At 39.8% G+C, this 16,876-nt stretch overlaps 1 protein-coding gene across 1 annotated transcript in view; it reads left to right on the top strand.

Annotated features, from left to right (window-relative positions):
* Positions 1 to 16,876, top strand: part of LOC123971083 (carboxyl-terminal PDZ ligand of neuronal nitric oxide synthase protein-like) — a 223,364-nt gene that overhangs the window by 167,816 nt on the left and 38,672 nt on the right. The window contains exon 8 of the mRNA XM_046049669.1: positions 5,619 to 5,780. Coding sequence (XP_045905625.1) covers positions 5,619 to 5,780 — 162 coding nt within the window. The remainder of the gene's footprint in view (positions 1 to 5,618; positions 5,781 to 16,876) is intronic.

The following is a 16,876-nucleotide window of genomic DNA, read 5'->3' as shown; positions in this document are numbered from 1 at the left end:
GAGAATAGCCGGGACTGGGATTGCTTTGTGTGAAGGGATGGCAGAGCCAGGCGGCGTTCGTTGGAGGAGCGTAGCGGCCGAGAAGGAACGTAAGTTTGTATTATGGAGTTTAGGTAGATGGGTGCAGACCCAGTAGTCACTCTGTATGCAAGCATTAGTGAGTTGAATTTGATTCTGGAGGCCACGGGGAGCCAGTGGAGGTCACTGAGTAATGGAGTGACCTGAGTCCTTTTGGGCTGATCAAAAACATGGGGGGGGGGTATTCTATTAACTGATTTATTCATAGAAAAAAGGAAACTTGACCCAAGGGGGTCAAAGCTTAATGTGAACACATTACCTCCACATATTCACATGACCATCTCTACTACTTTTACTACTATATAATGATTGTTAGAGTTTAAGGTATGATCTGGTATTACGGGCAAAGACACAGTAGAGTGATCTCTCAGGCTTTTTCTTGAGAGCCCTTAAGTTGTAAATCTGTAGCTACGGCTGTCGGCAGTGAAGGAAGCCAGACCCTGTCTAACCTCTTGGTGTTTTATTGCCTCTGTGCATGTGTGTCTGTCTGTGTGTGTGTGGGAGGGGACCGTCTGTTTGACAGACAGAGAGCAGCTAGTGTAATCACAGCTGGAGGAAGAGAAATAAAGACTTCCTTCATCCCACGTCATCTATCTTTAGTTTCCTTTCTGTCTCACTTTCCCCTTTCTTTTTTTAAATCCTCTTTTTCTTCCCCGGTTTCTTCCTCGCCTCTTTCTCTTCCTCAATGAGTACAACGAAAGGCTAAAAGATAAAGACTCCAGCTGCCTGCTAAGAACCTGTATTAGCTTGTGTATGTGTGGGAATTAGATGGTAATAGTGGAACTTCCCTCTAGCAAGCCAGACTCAAGCAGTTATCATGAGGAATTTCAGTAGTAGGCTGTTTCTCTTCATCCTCTTCAACTCCCCCCCTCTCGGTTTGAATATTCCACTCTGATATCTTCTGTAATTGGCTTTGACTCTGGTAAACAAGTTTAGGATTCAGGATGGATTGTTGTTTCTCATTCTGTACAGTAAACACAGTACAGCGAGGCTAAAACAGTGTTTGAATATGCAAGTCTTCACTCAACATACTGCTTGCTTTGTGTGTTTGTGTGTGTGAGAGAGAGTCTGAGGGCATACTCGGATATAATCATTCATGTTGGTTTCAATGCTTTTCTTCGATTTTTGTATCTCAAAATGAAAATTGATCACTCTGGATCATTTTCATCCATCCATCATCCATCAGTGTCCTACATTGAATCCTAAAGTTAATTTTGAAAAATAATGGATCTGATCACTACTGAAACATTTTTTATGAAATTACTTTTTTTTTCTCAGTACCAACGGACAACACCCACATTTTCACACCCTATTAACCATCCCTGTGATATTTTTTAATGCTGCTCCCCTCTCTAGCTCGACCATCCGTTTTTGAAAGGGCACTCCCGGCATACAGTATATCCGATCTTCATAGCTGTTTGGGCATTTTTTAAATTAAAGTGATTGGCTCGAAGAGACACTATAATTGCAGGTCAAAACAAGGTGACGTTTCAGTAAAAAATTCTGTTTGGCCCAGAAGGGGGAAAATATTCATTGACTTATACAGTATATTTTGGTTGTAGCTCAGTCCATAGGGACTTGGCTTGGAAACTGATGGGAGGTGGGATCAAGTCCAGCAAGATCATGGTACACAGCATGGACTGGTGGCTCAGCTATGTGACAGCCCCGTCACCCGACATCTCTCCCCAAGAACTGCACGTGTATGGTTCCTGTTTGTGCATGTGTATATTTCAGGCCCGTGCATTCCCAGAGGGAATTTCCCCCAAGGGGAATAATGAAGTAATTATTGTTCTTCGTCTTCTTGAAGCGCTGTTAAATCTGCATGAAGATTTGTGACAACCAAGGGGCAGAAATTTGATATAATTTAGTTTCAGTTACACATCCAGCATGCACAGAACTACATAATAATCCCATTAAATTTATGGTTTTGTCCACCTGACAAATATAAACCCAATATTCACTCCAGCCTGCTTCCAGGCCTCTGGATTCACATGAATGAAGTGAAACATCATCATTTCTTCATCAGCTAATATTTCACATTTGGTGGCATACATACAGTCAGTTTGTTTGAGCTTTTATGCTGAAAACAACAGCTTCCAATGTGGGAGCCTTGAGACTTAGCCATACAGTCAGTGTTCCAATAAAATATCCGTAGAGGTGCTACACTCGGCATGCATGTTCCAGTGTATACATGAAGCCGATGGTCCACTCCACCATTGCAGAATATTAGGTGAAAGAAGAAAGTACTACTACAGAGAGTCGTCGCAAAGCAAATACAGTGACATCCACAGTACAATTTTGTGTTATTTGCACAGTACAAAATATTTTAATGAAAATACCAAAACAAAAACTCTGTCATTAGCATTGTTTTTTTGCTCTGCATGACCAAATCAGGAAGCCAAACGTGAGTGTCTGCGTCATCATTTTTAAAGTTCTTCATTTTCGCCTAAACTAAACTTTCTTTTTCTAGTATAAACTGAACCTTAGTGAACTTTGACATTTAACGTCATTGTCATTTGTTGTAAAAAAAAATAATAAAATATATATATATATTGTAGAAGGTACTGCTAATGTCTGTCCTAGAATATTCTGTGGATGATGACTGTGGATGTTGGCAACAGTAAATATAAATGCTTTTATGGGATGATGTTGGAGATGCTCAAATGTATTTCAGGATGAGATTTCTTCTCCATCTGTGTGTCTTATTCTGCGGCTGCTGACAGTCTGTTTATGTCTGTCTTCATTTTCCGTTTCTCTATAATTGAGAATAGCTCCTACGTCCACAGTGCTTGAAAGCCAAACATTTCACCGTTTCTCCTTTCTGTTAGTTTGATTAGCTGAATCATATTCACTTCTTTTAGTGAATATTTCCAGTTACTGAACCTTCCCTGTTGGTCTGACAAGACTCACTGTTTCAAAGCTAAAGCAGCAATCCTGTTTAACATCTGTTACTTAGCAGACTGAGTGTTGTTCCAGATGTCTACAAGTAGCTTCTGTGGGGGGAAAAGGTGAATGATGTGTCTGTTTTAAGAAGGCACTTTAAGAGAAAGTGAGCTCATTTTGTCATCTTACATGTTTCTGAGGCGTCTTTGCCAATCAAATTCTTTCACACACACACAGCTACTAGAGAATTCTGTCTTGCTATTCATTACATGATGGCACCAAACAACCTGTCAACTTGGATAATTTCCTCTCATTAACCTAAAAGATCCAGCTCAGACAGGTCATCTGTCATATATTCTTCTCACAGAGAGTGTGTGTGTGTGTGTGTGTGTGTGTGTGTGTGTGTGTGTGTGCATCACCAGAAGGTGCTTAAGGAGAGACAGATTGTGAAGTGTTTTTGGCATAGATTCCTTAAGGCGGGTTCAGGTTCAATTTAATCAAGTGTCGACTTGGTTGCTGACCATATCCGGCGTGTCAACTCCAGTCACTTCGAAGCACCTTGCATCCCCTGTTAGTTATGTGACATTGTTTGGATACAGTCAGCAACCTAATTGCTCATTCATGAAACAGTTTTCAAAGATGCTTGATATCCAGCAACCAGTTGTGCATCTGACTTATGCGAGCTGGAGATAACTGGAAAGCAGAGGTGAGACCAGCAGAAACCAGTAAATAAAGTTGTTTACCCGATCATGAATCAAGCAATACTTTCATTTTCAAAATTTTCAATGAACCACTGCGCTGCAAGAACATGCTAACTAGCCAACATTAGCACTAAAAAGCAATTGTGTCCTGTTAAATTTAACTGTAATATACTGTATGAGGTACATACATGCATCCGCAAAGCATTTGAGGCAGACTGAAGTTCGATTGCCCTAACCACTTAAGCTGATGATACACGGAGGCAACCTTTTTAGCAATGTTGCTGGGCAATGTTGCTGGTGGCAAGTCTGTCTACTGAGGTTAAATAGCTGAGTTTCCCTGCCAGTCAGTCAGAACTGAAGAAGTCCTTTGGATAAGGGACGAAACGTCTTCCAGTAGCTTCAACCAAGTCCAGTTGCCCTTCATTTTAACCTTCGTTGGATAAGTCTGTCTATGTTTTAAACAGATAGCAGCAGGCGGGGCGGGGCGGGTGGCGGAGTGGTGGGGGAAGGGGATTACGGTAGTAATCTTTACTCATTACCATTGATGGCAACATTGCCCAGAACCATTGCTGTAAAAGTTGCTCCGTGTATCATCAGCTTTAGGGAGCTGATTTGAGATAGATGCTAGCCAGACGTTGAAAAGGTGTAAATGCATCCGTCTCTCCAAGACTGATATGTATTCTTGACTCCATAGTCTATTAAATCTTACCTGTAGGACTGGTTCTTCCATGTGGATGGTGTACCATCAACCTGTGTCAGTCACCTGCTAGATGGGATTGGGTCATAACGTAACATTGCATAACATGGTCGGGATCCCTAACTGGTTTCCCTACATTGACCACTGCCAAATGTGCTTCTTTGGACGGCTGACGAAGAGATGCACCTCCTGTGTGGATTTAGTCCAGGTCTCAGCAATGGCGGTTGTTATCTATACCGACCATGCACCTTGTAGCACTCTGTTTTTTTGTCGCCCACAAACAGGAGATCAAGGAGGAAAATTTAGATAAAGCCGTAGTGTGTGCAAAAGCTAAGGTGCCCTCACTGTTTTCCTAGATCCACTGAACAATAGCTGGAAGTGGTAGAAAACTAAAGCTGATTGTCCACATTGGACAGATTTTAAAAGACATTTCTAAGATAAGGTCTTTTAGATATCTTTGGTTGTTAAGTTGCCAGCTTGAATTTCAAAATTACTTTTTGAAATTCTCAGACAAACAATTACCCAGCACCAAGCTGAAGCTTGTTTTTAGCCGTAGTGTTATTAAGGCACCATATCTACATAACAAAAAATGTTTTTGAGTTCTTGAATGATGGAGAGGGCACAGTGTGTGACTGGTTACCAGAGCCATGAAACAATTAGGATGCTTGATAGCGTTAGATGAAGGAGATCTGAGTCCCAAAGCTCATTATTGTTGTAGTAGAGTGTTTCAGTGTTGTTGATCTGCATTCTCAGCACTCCTTATTCCACACTGACACAACTAATCAGCAATTCTACATTTCAAATTCAGATTCTTGTTTTGACGGTGACTTGTTCTCCAAGGCATTTGATGCTATTGCCTGTCCTGATTATATTTATTTATTCATTAGTCATGTATTTCTTCTTTCCCAGTGTATGCGCATCCTCAACCTTATAACTTTGTGACCAAGTTTTGAAACTGTTTAGTGGTTTTAATTATTGTTTTTATTGTTATTTAACTTTGTTTATTTAACTTCAAATCAAACGCATATCAGTGTCATCCTCAACCACATGAAAAGTTTGCAGAATTAACTAAAAATAAGTGAAGTAAAATAAAAGACTGGATTGTGTGATATTTCTTCCAAGGCCTTAACAAGCGTCCGGCAAACCATTCAGTGTTTTACTTAATGTTCCAAACTTGCAGTGTTTTGTCTGGGTACTTGGCTGGCTACAGTAGGTCACTAAATATTGACTTCACTTCTCTTTCTTGTCCCTGGTGTTAGGCTTCAGAGGAGACCTCTTTGCTGATGTCCAGCCCGAGGATGCTGCTCCCTGCATCAGGCTCACTGCCACCAGGTGCCCCCCTGTCTGTTCACCACCAGATACAGCTGCTCCAACAGCAGCTCCAGCAGCAACAGCAGCAGACACAAGTGGCTGTGGCACAGGTGAATCTTTTACATTTACACATACACAAACTTATTGTATTACTAGTTCTGTTTGCTTTAATGTTGTGCTGTTTAGTTAGCTATAGTAAGTGTATGAAGAACAGTGTAGCCGACGGGTAACTGAGACCGTTATATCCATCTAAGCTCTCTTCAAAGCCACCAGACTCAGGTTTTTACCTTGCAGAACACTTTCTTCAGTGTGAATTGTAGCATTAATCTTCTCATCAACATGGAAAATATGCCTTCATCCACGGGCATGCAAAATGCTGTCAGGTGAATGGTTAGGAATAAAAAGTCTTTAATAAGTATGAGCCTGTAAATCATAAAACTATACATTACATTTAGCTGACGCTTTTCTTCAAAGCGACTTACAGTTGCTATATATATATATCAGACGTTGCACATCTCTGGAGCAACTAAAGGTTAAGTATCTTGTTCAGGGACACATTAGTGTCTTACAGTGGATTCAAACCCGGGTCTCTCACACCAAAGATATGTGTCTTATCCACTGCTCCATCACCACCCCGTATGTATATTGGCTCAGTTGCTTTTTTCAGGGTGCCTAGACACTCAGTCAGTATCAAAATTAATAACCAGTCTAATTCTTCGAATGTTACCGTTAAAGTTGTCTTTATCTTTATCTCCATCCATTCATCTTTTATCTATAATCACTTACACAGGCCACAGGGTCATGAGCGGCTTGAGCTCATCCCATCAAGAAAATCTTTAAATATATTTGTATTAAATGAAATGTTTAATGACCACACAGCGTGGGAAGAAGAAACACGTGATCAATTGGAAACACTCGAGGATAATATGAGCGATCACTCGCCTGCAGTCCAATCTGGATTTGGAAAAAAAAAGTTAGTACAGAGTGCGCCCAGCATCCAACATGAATCACCCAGCTTGATTTGCTGCAGTGGGAGAAGGGACTTGTGACAGCAGTGGCTTCGGGCTTATGAGCTGGATGGACAAACAAACACCCACACATACATGCAGTTTGTCGGCCTGCTTGCAAAAGGCCTCGAGACTTGAAAATGAAATTTAACACTTCAACACACCCTCCTTCTCATGCACAGTCACACACACACACCTGACCCAGAAGTGTCTCAGACAGTTAAATACTGATGTCTCGGAGATGGATATAGGGGTCCTTTTCACACTGAACTTAGCTGTTGCTTTGTCTTGACCTGAACAATGTTAGACAGACTTCTGCTACAACTGACAGCTCACACATTCAGATTGAGCGTGCCCAGACATAAATGCCATTAATTATACCTTGATGGAGCCAAAGGTCACTTCCCACTGGCAGAGACACTGGTGTAGATTTTAGAACAGCTTTGGCACATGAAAGGATTTTACCTAATGTAGAATATTTCAAATGGGTATGTGCTACCCTAAGGTGGTTCTGTCTGACCTTGGTCTTTTGCCGTTTAGCAAGGTTTCCCCAGTGATCCTAACGTGTCTGAGCTGCTGTTAACACTTTCCACACAGCATCTAAATTAGTTTCCACTGAGGCTTAAGATTGTTTCTTTGTAAGGCTTATGAGTCTGTGTGCTCGTGATGCCATTGTCTGTCATCTAGGCCTGTAATGGTAGTACTTGACTATTTAAGTAATCAATTTGTCGATCGACAGAAAAGTAATCTAAAATGTTTCTAAATTATTAACCAAGTCTGTGGTTCCCAAATTGTGGGTCAGAGCCCCAAGGCTGTCTGAAAGGTTGCAAGATAAATAATGTGATAGGAACGGAGAAAAAAAACAATAGATTGGCTTAAAAAGATGTTTTTAGTTTGGAGACTAAAGTTGATTCCAAGATTTAAGTCCTTTATCAAGTGAAAATGATAACAGTTCACTGGTTCCTGCCTTTAAAAAAGATTTTGTGCACTCCTCTGTTATGGATTATTATAAATCATATACCTTTGGGTGTTGATCGACCAAAACAAGATATTTGAAGATGAAGAAGTCACTTCTTGGCCTCCTATATTTCTTAAATTAATAAAGCCTCTTTTTTATAATGTGCTATTCACGGCATCTGAACTTACATGAACATGCATTTTGTACACATTTGTGTTGTACACATCTGTGTACACACAGGTGCACACACATTTAGACACACAGACGTACAGTATTTTTGTTTTCCCCTGAAAAAGATTGACTTCTTGATGATTGACAAATTTAAAAACATGCACAATCACACACACATACGTTTACTAGGTTATTGGTTCACGAAATCATTGTTAAAGGCCAAGTGTTCATTAGGAAAGAGAAGGAAACGGTTTCTAGCTGTTTGTAAAAAAATAAATACAAATAAAAATTATAGTCTGTCTCTTCCTCCCTCACTCACTCAAACTCCCTCCCACAGGTTAGACTAAACTTTCCTGAGGCTACTTCTAACCAGCTGTAATCAGGGAGCTTATTCCACCACTGAAAGTCAAACAGTAGAAAGTAACAATCTGATTAGCGCTGCCCAGATAATGCACATTGTGGATGAAGACACAGAGGAACAGCAGTATTATGTGGCTGACACACAGCAAAATGTGTGTATGCGCGTCTGTACATCTTTATTTGTCTGAGTGTGTTTGTGTTTTCAAGAACTGCAAACTTTGTTTCCTGTTCAAAAAAACAAACAGCCTTTCCCTGGTGTCTTTGCCTCAGTTTCACACCAGAAAATAAACTGGCATGCTTCTGTTTTCACTTTTCTGCTTTTCATGTGGTGAAACTATTTGTTGAAAAAAATTCACAGGATCACAAATTATCCAATGTAGTTATTTTAAAGGCAGATATTACTTTAGTCTATGAATTGATTATCTCAAACAGCAGCTCCCCACTCATTTTACAGAGCTGTCAGGTTTGGTTTTCCATAATAGGGTTGTTTTATAATCCCATTGCAGCAACACACATCAGTCATCAGTCAACAAAGACATTTTTGTAAGGAATAAACACTAGTAATATTGAGCTGACTTGGCTTAGACTTCATGAAATCAAACCCCGTTTACAATACAATTTATGGTGAGCAATTGTTATTGATTTACATTTTGGAATGACCTCTCCGTATACTAGTTTTCATTCTATGTGGCGGAGTCTGCCATTGCTGTGAAGGATACAGATTGCTCTCAAATCCCACGCAACCAGGGATTCACAGGAAATTTCCATATCAGAGCTGAGTTAACTTACTGCTAATGCTAACCGAACATTTCTGCTGCTGCTGCTAGCTCACATGAAAAGTGTTCAACGGGTGAAACGGGATGGATTTTATTGTAAAACAGCCGCAGGAAACGCGGTGTATTTGTCATTGCGGGTAGTCATTCATTCAAAAACGCAACCAAAAAAGAACAAGGCAAAAGTGTTTTGTCAGCTTTTATTTCGCAGGATCGCTAAGCAACGGCCACAGTGAGCTGTTAGATGAAGAGCTGCAGGCGACAGACTAGAAACTACTTGCGCTGTGTGCACTGTGCGGTATCTCACAGCATGATGGAAAAAGACCAATTACTGACTGACTTTATTGAAACAATGCGAGTTTGTTTGGTTGCACTTAAACACATACACCACTTGCTCCTCCGTTGTGTTTCTGACAAAGTAGTGTCTCAAGGAGTATTTGTTCCCCAGAATTCTGGGATCTGTAGTATTAAACTGTACTTGCTGTTGTCAAATCAACCGGGACTGAAATCTGAAGGATTGTAACTTCAAAGGGCCGGTTCACATTCAGTCCTTAAAAGACTTCAAATGTCAGAAGAGGTGCTGAAACATGCTTTTATACAATGTTACTGTGCACAGCAAAATTAATTTTCAAATTCTGGTGCGTTGTCGACTAAATCAATAATAGATTAATCATGATGAAAATCAGCAGATTAATTGATAATGATTATGGGTAGCTGAAGCCCTAATATTGCTTTAATTTGTCACCTGTCTTTACTTTGCAAATCTTTGTCTGATAATCTTAACAGCAAAGGGATTATGGAGTATGGCAGCAGTTTATTAGGGAAGAAATTACTTGGTAGTCGGGATGAGGTGGTGATTATTTTCACTGCTGCGTCGCTGATGAAAGTGCCTGTGACTTTTTAGACCAACCAGGCAACTGAGATAATACTCTTGATGTTGAACCCTGCTGCACAGCCTGAGCAGGGGTCACAGTAAATGGAGGTAAATTAGCGAGCTAGCCAACGCTAATCACAATTCGCTCAGGGATGAGTGGAAGTGGAGATTTTTAATGAAGTAGGGGAAGTAGAAGTAGGAAGAGGGGGTTCAACTAAGATCTGTTTCAAGTTCGCGCTGCAGATACTGCACTGTCACTGCTTAATGATATTTGACTCTCTATCTCTCTCCGTGTCTGTTTCTCTTTGCTTACTGATCTTTCCTTCAGTCCTTCATTACTTCAGTTCCCCCTTTCATTCCTTACTTCTACTTTATTTGATACGTCCTTTCTTACAAACTTCTTTTCATCCTCCTTTCAGTTATTTTCACCCTGTTATTTTCTCCCTTTTTTCTCCCTGTCCTTTCTCCAACATTTCTTCCTTTTCTCCTGCCCTACCTCTTTCTGTCTTGATTCAGGCTTTTATTTCTCCTTTTCCAAACTATTTTCTTTGCTCAAACTGATCCCTTTCTCCTGCCCTCTTGCTCAGACTTTTCTGGTTCTCTCTCTTACTTAAGTACATATCTAGTGATTTCCTTATCATTGCACCAGCAAAATGATCATTTCTCCTTCAGTTCATTCCTCCAAAAATGAGATAAAAACAGAGACTAACCAGTATTGGAGGTGTCTCAAACATTTCCAAATGAAAGGGACCTGGCGTGGGCCGCAAATGCAATGATGGTAATCCTGTGTGAAGAGTACATTCTCAGCAACCAACCCTGTGAAGTCACAACACACAACCAACAGTCCTAATCCCCTTACACTACCAGTGGTAGAGTCTCTGTTTTTCGGTCTTGTCTAAAAGGGAAATGATGTAATTTTAACAGCCTTATCTTCCAGTTTCTACGATTTCTGCATTTTTACAAGATTAGGAGGTAATCCACAATTTTGTCTCCGTATGTAATGCCAAGTGCTCTTTGTTGTAGTGGTTTGGCAGAGCACTTTCCAGTGATGACAGTACATTTCTGTAGAGCACTTATTCTGAACTCTACAAATAAGGGCCACTTGCATAATTCTTTGAATTTTGACGTAGAATTTTGAGGTGTTTCGAGTAGCAAATATTAAGCACGGTCTTGTACCGGGTAGATCCATCCATTTTCGCTCAAAATGCAAAAGAGAAATCCATGTCTGATCCTAGTATTTTGTCACCCTATCCATGCTACACACCTCCGTGAAGCTAGGAGGCTCTTCTAGAATCTCAAACCAACCATTTTAATCCACATCAAACATCAAGCATCTAAATAAACTTATATCACAAGATAAATCGCTCTGTAATCACTGTACATGGCTGCAGTTATTGCCTTCTAGATATCTCTCATCTCATCCTACACCGCAGTCCGACCACTCTAAAGAAGCTCAGCTCCAGCTCTGATCAGCTGTGTAACTCATATCACTCAAATCACAGTCCTATTAGTCGGATAATAATAACAAACTCACCAATATACATACTGTACACAGTTATTACCGCTGACTTACTTTTGCCATGTTTGCTGTTTTCAGTTCAAAAACAGCTGTCATCTTGGTATTGCGCAATCCCTGAGCTGTTAGGTTTCGTTTCTCTCATCAAAATGAAAGAGAGAAAAAGTGTTGCTTTGGAGCAGACGGTCTTTATCGTCATCCACTGCCCGATCCGTAGGAGCTACACAGACATCCATATCCATATATCAAACGATTCGTCTGCTCAATACGAAGAGAAAGAGCCCACTTAAAGCCCTGTTCTCAAGATGCTGGCCTGTAAAGCTTTTGGTCATAGGAATGTTGATCAATATTTACTGTTTTTATCAATATTTCAATGTTTTGGAAGCTTTATGTTATTTGGAATGTGTAATTACTGTTTTATCTTAGTTTCTTTTCATCAAATTTACAGTTACAGTTGTATTCCAAGTGTATTAGAAGATATTCAGTTGCATTATAATCTACAGGATGATCGTTTTAATGGCGATGTAGCTGTTAAAATAAACATTTTATACCAGGGGAGGCTGAAAATATCATATTTTCCTTTAGTGCATCTCCATTTACTCTTTAATAGAAAAATAAGTAGGTTCATTTATTGAGTATTCAGTTGATTCTGACCTATCAAAGGAGACCAGAATTATGTATCCGGGCCTAATGGTTGAGGAGTTATTACTAATTCATTTTGGGTATGTTATTTTAGGCATTTTTCCTGGAAATAGGTGTCTGTTTCCAGCTTGTATCAGCTGAGTGTAGGTTGAATCAGTGTTGTGTTTTACCAAGAGTGAAGCAAAACAGAGAGCTGTATGACATATCTTAAGTTATATATGTTATGTTGAAATCAGTTAAATGGAGATGTATTTTTGTTTTTTTTATTGGACAGAAATGTCAAGATAGAAGGAGAAGAAACCGGGAAGCAAAAATGTCTGATGTGAGAGAAAGACTTAGGAAGATGGAAATTGTCCTTAGGCTCTGTTCTGTTCTGGGGAACAGTTTTGAACAAAGAAAGAAATACAATGCAAGAGAGATGCTGCTGCTGCTGCTGCTGCTGCCGCCTAATTAGAGCTTTAAGGAGCCATTTTAGTTGCTTGAAGCGCCTTCAATTTCACTACACTCAGATAAGAGGAAAGAAAACATTGGGTTGCAGCAGGTGTACTACCAAGGGACCGCCACAGTGAAACTCGAGGGGAGCACCTTTTTAATTGGCTCTTTGTCTGGGTTCTACTTTTAGTAAGAGCTTTCAGATCTTCTGTCTTCAAGTTTTAAAGGGAATATCGACATTATTGTTTCTAAACTAGTAAATTGGTCTAGTATCTAGGATTCTCTGACAGTCTTGTTCCCTGTGTTCATTCTTCCTCTTTCCTTTCCTTAGATGTGGCGATCTATTCATTCATTTATTTCACTTTAGACCCGTTAACTAAGCCTGTCCTAAAACCAGTTCCCTGAGAAATTGAATCTCCTGCAGACAGGATGAGAAACCATGCGCCAGTAATTTCTTTGCAGCATTTGTGTTTTAATCATGATTAAACCAATTTTCCAGGAAAGAAATGTTGTTTGTGTCTGTTGCAGCACTGATGTATGTCTCTGTAGAAAATGAATTAGATAATGTAGAAAATGGAGTATCAATGGTACCACAGTAGCGATGCAGGAGAAATAATAGCTTTAGTAATATATCTTGTCTTGCTATATGTTCTCAATACCCTGTTAAACACATAATTACTACCAGGGCAGCGATATGGCAGACCTGTACCTTTCATTTACCACCAGACTATAAATGTTCTGTTTTCTGGCAGTTCAGTTTCTCCCCAGTCTCATAGGCACTTTGTTATAAATTGTTGACCATACATTCTGCAAAACTACAACCACATAATACAATACGTGTACATTTTTTGACAAGATTGTTTTCCCTTGGGTATACTTTTGCTTATATTTTGATGCAAAATGAATGGTTATGTATCAAAGAATCACCGGTATTATGGTACCGTCAATATTAATGTGTCAAGATAGTATTGTATCTTGATTTACTGTGTTATTTAGAATCCGGTCTGAATATTTGTGCTACTACTTGCTTTACTCTTACAGACCATAGCAAACACTCAGTGCTGGTACTCTCTAAAACACTCTATGTAGGGATTCATCCAATTAATAACAATAACTTTATTTGTATGGTACTTTTCAAAGCAGGAGTTACAAAGCAAAATTAAGACTAGAATATGTACATTCAAAAAAGACTATAATACATAAAACAAAGATAAAAGAGTCCCCAAAAACCGGCAGGTTTACGCCCATGGGACAAAGTGCTCGCCGGTTATTATGACAGGATTAAAGGAGGAAGTCTGGTGTCGGTATTATTGAGCCACAAAACATCAGACTTTAACACAGAAGACTGCTGTTCCCAGCTTATAGTCAATTTTGTTTTTTGTTTTAACTATTACTGTGGACGCTTCCTAACCTTTACCTTGTGATTATTAATGTAACTATGACAATGAAGCTCACCTAACCTTATTGAAGTAATTTTTGTGCCTAAACCTAATCAAACATTAGCCACAGTGTTGTCACATAATAATAATCAAGATTTATTTTGTTTGTTCTGGAGGGAATGGACATCAAAATGTTGTCAGTCCAGGTTGAGGGCCTCCCACAGACAAGCAGAAAATAAGTAACAATAAGTAATATTTTTAACCGTAATGGATTTCTCCATCCAGTAATGTATTTCTTTGTGAATTAGCAATATTCCAGTTCAGGTAGAACTATAAGAAGACAATTAGATGGAGACACACATTGCCAGATAAACACACATGCTAGTGAACCAAGGGAACCAGCCGGAGAGGTCCAGCTGTAATAATTTAGGGCTTATCATCTCTCATCTTATACATTTTTCATTCCGTTTTTATATTTTATCTGCAGGACGGGCCTCTGTTTCCACAGAAACGGGGTCTGGTCATTTGCAGAATAAAACCAAATATAACCTTGTGTGGCTGCATCAGAACAAGATGTGCTCTTTTTGATTAGATATCTAGACGACACAGCCAAGGTCTGACTTTTAAAAGTTTTTTTCCTAGCTTATTTTGCTTAGCTTCCTTAGCTTGCTTTGTTCACTACTTTCTGCAAGGGGTTATTCAGTGTCCCTTTAACAGCCAGTGCAGTTCAGTAAGACATTTAACATGGACAGCGTCAGGACAAATGTGACTCTTGCCCCCAAGGTCTCAGTATAAACCATGTAGGAGTGGCTGATGTGCTATTAGAGTTATCAGGAGGGCAGTGTATGTCGGAGTCAAGCTCTGCTCCTCTATAGCTCAAGATGGGGTCCTGCCAGCTGTAAATTACAACACCAAAGTCATCATCAGGGTGTCAGTCTTTACAAATTAGGTCTGCAGAGGCAGCATGGCCCGAACGCAATCTGGAATCACCTCTGTTTGTTACTAAGTGGAAGAATAATGGATGCAGATGACTGTCTTCCTCTGCACTTGTTTTTCTGTCTGGCGAGTGGATGTGGGAGAGAAGGAGGAGGTATGGAGGCCTTGGGGCTGTAAATTTTGACTCGATCTTGTGTCTCTCCGTCCCACTGGCTTCTTATCAGAATGGGGAAATAAGGGAGGAGATGGACATGTGAGAGCAAACAGACATGGAAGAAACATAAAACAGAGTACACTAGATTGTGTAATGATAGAGCACAAGTCAATGTAAGTCAGAATGAGATTCATGTACAAGCAGAAAAGTCAACTGAAGAAACTAAATGCACCATCCTTAACCTAGTTTTTGTAGCACAGACAGATGTTACACAGTCATCCTGAAAATGTATAAGTTATTACTAATTGCGATACTTTGCACAGCAATAATAAAAAGAGAATATCTTTGTTGGTGTAAATACCATAGACGATTTCATTGTGCTACATCATCAGGTAGTTATTAAAACATGCAACACAGAAGTGCACAATACACAACATGCACAGCGATAAAATGGGGGGTATTAATAGAAGTTTTTAATAGATGTCTGAAGTGGCCCTGACACATTATGTGTGTCACCATTGACGTCAAGAGCCAAGAGCCTCCATGCTTACCACATCAAGCTGAAATGAGAAACCAGGGGTTCATTACGAGTTTAAATCACTTGTACCTCCACACGACGCCCCGTAAATCAAGGCGCGCTGAAAATACACTGCTGCTCTTGTCGGCCCTTCACACCAACTGCCTTCCTAGAAATGTTATGGGCACCTGTTCAAAACAGAATACAAATGATTTACTTACTTCAGGGAACTCTTTAATTTCACTATTCTCTAGCTTACATGTAGCATCATTCAGTGGTGGAAAAAGCATTTACTTCCTTTACTTCCTTTAAGGAAAAATACCAATACAACAGTATGAAAAGGCTTTAGTACTTAAAAGTACATGTGTTTTAATGAGCAAAATGTACTTGGTATAGTATTAAGATTTAAAGAACTCGTTCTGCAGTAAAATGTCCCCTGTGATTCTTGACATTAATAGATTGTAAATATGTAAACAACATTTTACTGTTGTAGCTGGTTGAGTGGGAGCAAGTCTTAATGTCTTTAGTTATGTTGGAAACCACTGGTTTAATATTTAGCAATGCATTGTATTTTATAAGATTAATATCTCTCTAATAAAGGAAGGAATCCGTGTGTGTGTGTGTGTGTGTGTGTGTGTGTGTGTGTGTGTGTGTGTGTGTGTGTGTGTGTGTGTGTGTGTGTGTGTGTATTTCGATGATGTCAGGAACCGTTCATCCGTTCAGAATTAATAAATATACTAGAGAACAGCACTAAGCGGAGCTCTGCAGCAGCAATGGCGGGTAGCGCTCACGGCAACAGCAGAGACGGGGCTTATAGGCTCCGATGTGGTTGTGATTTGTTGAAACTGAGTTATCACGCAGGTTTGCTACAAGTTTTATGAAGTTCAAAGGAAGCACTGAGTATCTAGCAGCATATCTGCCATTGTCGTGTTGTTTTATTGTAATTAATGCTGCAGGTAAAACCAATGTGAGACACACATTTTGAACAAAAAGCACAGGGAGGCGTCACATGGGCCCCTGTGAACGGGCACTGCACACAAGTGTTAAAGGTTCGGTGTGTAAGATTTAGTGGCATCTAGTGGTGAGGGACAACATGGAAAACGTAAGCCAAGAGTGTGACACACTGTCACTGTTTCTGCATCACAGTCCATTATAAACCACACATTAGATAAAGTTTATACAAATATTGACAAGGGAAACACATTAATTCTCGCTGTGATGATGTATCCTCGCCAAAACTGCCCGCCAACAATAATATATTACCCGCTGCCAAAAATATAAATAAATAAATACTTTAATAGCGGTGCTGAAAAAGATCTCAGTCATGACAGCAACAGTTACTCACATAATCACTCCCTCTTTAGTGGTTTTGCCTACAAAATAAAAGCGCGTGAAGCTTGTTTACTGCAATGCCGTATTTGGAGTTGAACTGAGCTTTTACTTCTGAAAGACATTAAAAGAGTTTGTAGCCTGCTTGACACACCTCT

This window comes from Micropterus dolomieu, linkage group LG05, assembly GCF_021292245.1.
Source record: "Micropterus dolomieu isolate WLL.071019.BEF.003 ecotype Adirondacks linkage group LG05, ASM2129224v1, whole genome shotgun sequence".
Taxonomy (NCBI): Eukaryota; Metazoa; Chordata; class Actinopteri; order Centrarchiformes; family Centrarchidae; genus Micropterus; species Micropterus dolomieu.
This window is presented reverse-complemented; position numbering and strand designations above follow the sequence as displayed.